The 6,728-nt window shown below is 31.8% G+C and overlaps 1 protein-coding gene across 1 annotated transcript; it reads left to right on the forward strand.

The window, feature by feature from the left end:
* The first annotated feature begins 2,493 nt into the window (after positions 1 to 2,493).
* Positions 2,494 to 4,569, forward strand: LOC133304033 (L-type lectin-domain containing receptor kinase IX.1-like). Its single transcript, XM_061504002.1, has one exon. The coding sequence runs from the start codon at positions 2,494 to 2,496 to the stop codon at positions 4,567 to 4,569; it is 2,076 nt and encodes a 691-aa protein (XP_061359986.1).
* The last annotated feature ends 2,159 nt before the right edge of the window (positions 4,570 to 6,728 follow it).

Here is a 6,728-nt window from a genome sequence, read left to right on the forward strand (position 1 = left end):
GCCGGAGATGCAGCTAAAAATAATCTTGGACGGTTGCTGAAGGTTGGGATTGTGTTCGGGTTCATAGACTAGTGCTGGAGGTTGAGAGACCAGAAACTATGAGGACAACATGGTTTCTGAAAAAATTTATCACCAGTAGGCAACGGGCCACTGGGTAAGCACAAATTAGGGTGGACTCTTGTCAAACTCTTGATACCATGTTAAGAGAGAAGAAAATGAAAGATATATGATGTAATCTGTGTGTCTTAAAACACAGCTGAAGCACTAATATATATTTGAATAAAAGGAATTACACAAGAATATTACATTATATGTCCCTTAACTATTTATTCGATATAAAACACTATCAACAAAGATGTTTATAAAATAAACTATTATTATTATTATTCAATGATAACATTGATGTTTGAATATATAAATTCATGTAAATTATCTAAATCCCTAACCACTACATTACTCTTAGGAGGCATTTGGTAGAGGAGAAATTTTTTTATACTTAAGAATCACGATTATCAAGAATATGCTGGAAAAGTGTATTTTATGGGAATATGAACAAAAAGTTATTTGGTATGCCAAAATATTACTACAAATTTTGGCTCAAGTTTTTTCATTTTATATTTGGTTGATTTTTAAATGTTACTAAAAATGTAAGGTGAATTTAAAAACTACACTACTGGCGCTAGTGGAGCCATCATCGCGCTATTGATGCGAGAAGAAAATATTGCGTGAAGACTTGACGCTAGTAACACCTTTACCACGTTAGTGGTGTGAAAAGAAAATATTGTTTGGCACTAATGGCGTGGAGGTAAAAATATTTTTCCATCTCTCATAAATCTAAAAATACCAACCCCCGGTGATATTTTTGGATGGCATTTTGCCTTAAAAAGTAAAAAGTGTTCACAAATCATAATTTTGGAAAAATTAGATTCTCGTGACAAAATTTCACAATCTTTGTACCAAATTTGGATAAGTACGATTCTCAATGTTATTTTTTCAAAAATCTCAAAAAAAATCCTTGTATTAAACACCCCTTAATTGCTTATAAACCGTTATTTCTAAGATTATACTAAATCTCATATTTTTATTGGCTATTCTAAAGTCAACCCCGATTACTTGTTTGCCATGTGGCTACCGTGGTGAAAGGAGCTGGACCAGCTGGCTGCCATCACGGGCAATGATAGCCTTAAGCGACACAGTTATTCAATGTGCGCATACTTGCAATTATTTAAAAGTGTTAATTATAGCTTCATTAGTATATTAGACGGATCTGGATGTGATAAAAAAAAAAATTCACGTGAGAAATCATAATTATATAAAAATAAATTAATGACAATAAAAGGAAAAAAATATTAAAATAAATAATTATAAAATTATAACAGTTGATTCATCTTTATACGATTGTAATCTTCTCGTATAACCATATCATATATATTTTTTACACAAGCGGATCAATTTCCATATTAGACATTAGTTAGTGCGTGTTATTTTTAATTTTTTCTCTCTTTAAAAGCAGTAGTAGTTAAACATATTTTATTAAAAGTTCTAATTATAAAAAGAGCTTTTTTATATTAAAAAATTTAAAAGCCCCAAGTGGAATTTTTTTTAAGAAATATGCTGACTTTTTCAACTCATCATATTTATTTTACAATTTTATCCTTATTTTAAATTTATATTTATAAATTTTATTCTTTATACTAATAATTTATCTTAATAATCAATTATTTTATCTTCCCACCTTCAAAAGCCATCAAAACTTTATAGATTCAGCGAACAGCATTCAACTTTATTTTTTAAGTGTCAAACATGCATCATCCGAAATTACGCAGAACTCACGAACGAATAATATGCGATACCATTGGCCTAAGAACAGATACTAATTAATTGCTGCAAGTTGCAAACGATACCCATCAACTCTCAAAAAAAAAAAGGAGAGAGGAAAATACATACCGTTCGCACGCGGCATGATTTTATAAAAGAGATTAGCTCGTTGATTGAGACGTTCAACTCTTTGAAAGGAAAGTTAAAAGGTTTTATTATCAAATGCAGTATACCAAAGTTGACCTTAATCTGTTAATTTTGTCACGTTTTTAATTATAGATTAACATTATTATGTCATTCAAATGATTTGTTTACAAGAACAATTATAAAATAGTTTTCCACAAATAACTTTATTATTCTCTTTTTATATAACATAAGATAGTTATTCATGTTCTAGAGAAAAAATGAATTTCATTATTACAAAAAAAAAAAAAAAGTAAAGTACTAAAATTAAAGTTATCTCATGTAAAATGAGAGTAATATTTCTTTTTTACAATGACTACGGGGGAGTTGTATCTTGTATGGGTCGGTGCTCAAACTAGACTGCTTTCATTTAGATGAGCCCTGCAAGGTTAAGCAGAATCTAGCTCTCTCCCAACAATGATGATCTTTGTTGCACCAAAAACAATTTATGTCCGGTTACCCAATCTTAATTCCCCCTATCAATTGTTAATGATGTTGTTGTCCATTTTCTTCTTCTTGATTATCCCATATGCATCCTCTTTATCCTTTAACTTCACTAATTTTGATCCCAATGGCAAGAGCATTATATATGAGGGATCAGCTTACTCTGCTGCACCAGCTATCCAACTTACAAGAAACCAGGTGGACAAGAACATGATTGAAAGTATTGGTCGAGCCTCATACTACCAACCTATGCACCTGTGGGACAATACCACAAGAAATCTCACAGATTTCACAACCCATTTCTCTTTTATTATAGATTCACAGAATCGAAGTAGATATGGAGATGGGATTGCTTTCTTCCTTGCCCCTGCTGGTTCAAAGATTCCTAATGCCACAAAAGGAGGTTCCATGGGTCTCACACTTGACAATCAGATGTTGAACTCAACTGATAATCCATTTGTTGCTGTGGAGTTTGATATCTATCGGAACTTCTGGGATCCACCCAATGAACATGTTGGCATCGACATCAACTCTATGAGATCTGTTGCTAATGTGACATGGTTGGCTGATATCAAGGAAGGAAAGCTCAATGAAGCTTGGATCAGTTACAATTCGAGTTCACTAAATTTAAGTATTGTTTTCAATGGTTATAACAATGACACCGTTCTGCAGCAACAACTATCTGCCATAGTTGATCTGAGACTTTATCTGCCAGAAATGGTTACTCTTGGCTTCTCGTCTGCCACAGGAAATTTAACTGCTATACATAGTATCTATTCATGGGATTTTAGCTCTACTTTGGGAGCACAAGAAAACATCACGAACTCACAAAACCCAGTTGCAATGTCTCCAACCTTCAATAATACGGCTCCCATTCAGAAGAAAAAGGCAAGGACAGGACTAGCAATGGGATTGGGTATCGGTGGATCTGTTTTAATTGGTGGATTGGGTTTGATTTCAATAGTCTTGTGGAAGAAGTGGAAGAAAGTAACTGAAGATGAAGATCATGGTTTTGAAGAGTATATGGGTGAGGATTTTGGAAGGGGGACAGGACCCCGGAAGTACTCTTATGCTGAATTGTCCCATGCAGCTAATAATTTTAAAGATGAGCATAAGCTAGGACAGGGAGGATTTGGAGGCGTTTATAAGGGTTATCTCAAAGACATTAAGTCTTATGTTGCTATTAAGACGGTTTCAGAAGGTTCTGATCAAGGGATAAAGGAGTTTGCATCAGAAGTAAGAATTATTGGCCTTTTAAGGCATCGAAATCTAGTGCAATTGATTGGTTGGTGTCATGAAAAGAAAAAGCTATTGCTTGTGTATGAGTACATGCCAAATGGAAGCTTAGACGTTCATTTGTTCAAAAAACAAAACTTGTTGAAATGGGCTGTGAGATATAACATAGCTCGAGGCTTGGCATCTGCATTGCTATACTTGCACGAAGAATGGGAACAATGTGTTGTACACAGAGACATAAAACCAAGCAACATTATGCTAGATTCGGAGTTTAATGCAAAACTAGGGGATTTTGGTTTAGCAAGGTTTGTGGACCATGCAAAAGGTGCACAAACTACAGCTTTAGCTGGGACTATAGGCTACTTGGCTCCAGAATGTGCTACCATGGGCAGGGCCAGTAAGGAATCAGATGTATACAGTTTTGGAGTTGTTGCTTTAGAGATAGCTAGCGGAAGAAAACCCATAAGCCTTGAAGCACAAGAAAATGAAATAAATATTGTGGAGTGGGTCTGGGGCCTCTATGGAAAAGGTAGAATTCTTGAAGCAGTGGATCCAAGACTAGGTGGAGATTTTGCGGAGGAGCAAATCAAATGCTTGATGATTGTTGGTCTTTGGTGTGCTCACCCTAATCAAAATGATAGGCCCTCAGTTAGGCAAGCGATTCAAGTGCTTAACTTTGAAGCTCCCTTTCCTAATCTTCCATCAAGTTTTCCAGTGCCAACATATCTTGACTTCCCAATGAACTCCTCCATAGCTCCATTCAGCATAAATGCTTCTGGGGAAGGTCAACACCACAACATAAGCTTTAGTTCTAACACAAACTCCTCTGGTTTCACCACAACTTCTGATGATGTTTCTCCATCTGTGTCGCTTCTGTACACACGGTAAAATTTGATTTTTATCTTCTTCTTCTTCTTTTTCTTTTGGAATATATCTCAAAAATGTCAAACTGTATTAATCACATTTTTCTGATGTCAGATTTGTTCATATGTGTTTTTAGAGGGGAATTGATCCTCTCATGTGTTTTTAGTAGCAAGAGGTAGTAACTGTAACTTCTCCCATGATTTTATCAAATCTTAAAATTTAAACAGATCAAAATTAATTAGTTTACTTTATTTAAATTTTTTCAATTAGATTTTTTATAATTATTATGAGATGCAATCACTTGTATTTATTTTTTTTATTTTTATAAAAACGGATTAGGTCAATGATCTATACGAGGGTGTAATATAAAACCTATTCAATCAAATGATCATTTGGTCTATGCTTAAATATCTATAATAAGTGGATAACATTACAGACCTAACTCATGAGCTCATGATAAGAAGAGCTCATGATAAGAAGAGAATTAGGATTAATAAATTTGGCTATATCTCATATGCATTCACCATATATTAAAAAAAATAGTCATTCCACGAATTGTCCATCAACACTGTGATTAAGGAATGATGTAAACCGTTGAGGGAAATCTTAGTCTTTATTTTGAGCGATGTTTTGAATAAGGGCTGCATGAATTGATGAGTTTTTATTTTATTTTATTATTAAAAAAAAATAGGATATTGTTATTATCAAATAATATTACTATCAATATTACTATCATAACTTAACTGTTAATAACTATTGATTGACGAAAATCAACAATTAAAATATGATAGTAACATTGATAATAATATTATTTGATAATAATAATATTCTGTCCCTACAAAAATTAGCGAGATCTGCTTTTTTTCAACAATAAGTTTGTACGACTTCAACTTTCAAGTTTGAAATATCAAACTCTTCATTTATTAGAATAATGTTAATTATTGCTTACAAAAAAAAATAATGTTAATTATTTCTGGTTTCAGATCTGTATTGGAAACTAAGTTCTATTATATGTAGACATAGTCATGTCAAAATACATGTTTGGGTAACGATGGCCTTATGATTTAAGGCATACGGAGATCGATTTTGCTTTCTGCGATTTGAATACGTTTGTTTTGTTAGTATGTTTTTTTTTTTTTTTGGTTCTTGATCTAATAGATAATATTGATGGAGTGTTTGGGTTTTGAACTATATATGCTATGGTTGTCTTATAATTCAATAGAGCTACCACATCTTCTCCAAGTTAATGAACAGTTTTGGAAGATCATGAACCACTGCGATTCAGTTTTGTTAGTGATAGAGATATCTAGTCTAAAGTTAGTAGATCAATATGTGACCAGACTCTCTTTGTAAGATATCCATGAAGTAGATATCCAGAGATAGAAGGTCACTGCACATAACTAATAAGGACATAGCCAATAAAATATTATGTATGCACAATAACAACATAAGAGTTAAAGAAAAATTATGTCATACCTATAAACCTATGGACTTACATAAGGCCATACATGTGAAGGCTCAACAAAAGGTAATTACAAGTTTTCAAGATTGTTTTTATTCGGCTTTGTTGCTTATGCAGTATATATAATGTTGTCTTTATTGCCATTTTTTACTTTTCTCCGGTATGCTTTCAGATTTTACAATTTGTTACATTTAGCATTAATTTGTTAGTATAACAGTTTGTACAACTTTTCAATAATTGTTTATAATTTGTTTACAATTCGTTCGGCTTTGTAACAGTATAAACAATTAATCATAATCAATCTGTTAGTATAATAGTATGAGTTTAGTGTTTGTCCTTTCAAAAGACATAGAGTTGTGTCATTTTAAATAAAAAAAAGATAAATAATGAAAATCATAAGAAAGAGAGAGTAGGTGATTTTTTTTATTTAAATTTTAAATAAAAATATTAATTTTAACTAAAATGACCCTCCTTTAAAAAGAAAAATATTTTTCCCTAACAGTATAACAAATTATTAGTTTACAAATATTTGTTACTTTTCAAATTTACTTTGGTAATCAATTAGACTTTGATTCATAAATTACTTTAATATTCTTATAATAATTTAAAATGTAATATTTTTACATTATTTTTTATATATTTTTCATTACGATAAATATTTAAAAGAAAAGTATTAAAACTTAGAATATATTTTATCATTTTTTGTGTATATTTAGGTGAA

This window comes from Gastrolobium bilobum, unplaced genomic scaffold (genome assembly GCF_033153095.1).
Source record: "Gastrolobium bilobum isolate Gb01-03AN ecotype WA unplaced genomic scaffold, APGP_CSIRO_Gbil_v1 utg33132, whole genome shotgun sequence".
Lineage (NCBI taxonomy): Eukaryota > Viridiplantae > Streptophyta > Magnoliopsida > Fabales > Fabaceae > Gastrolobium > Gastrolobium bilobum.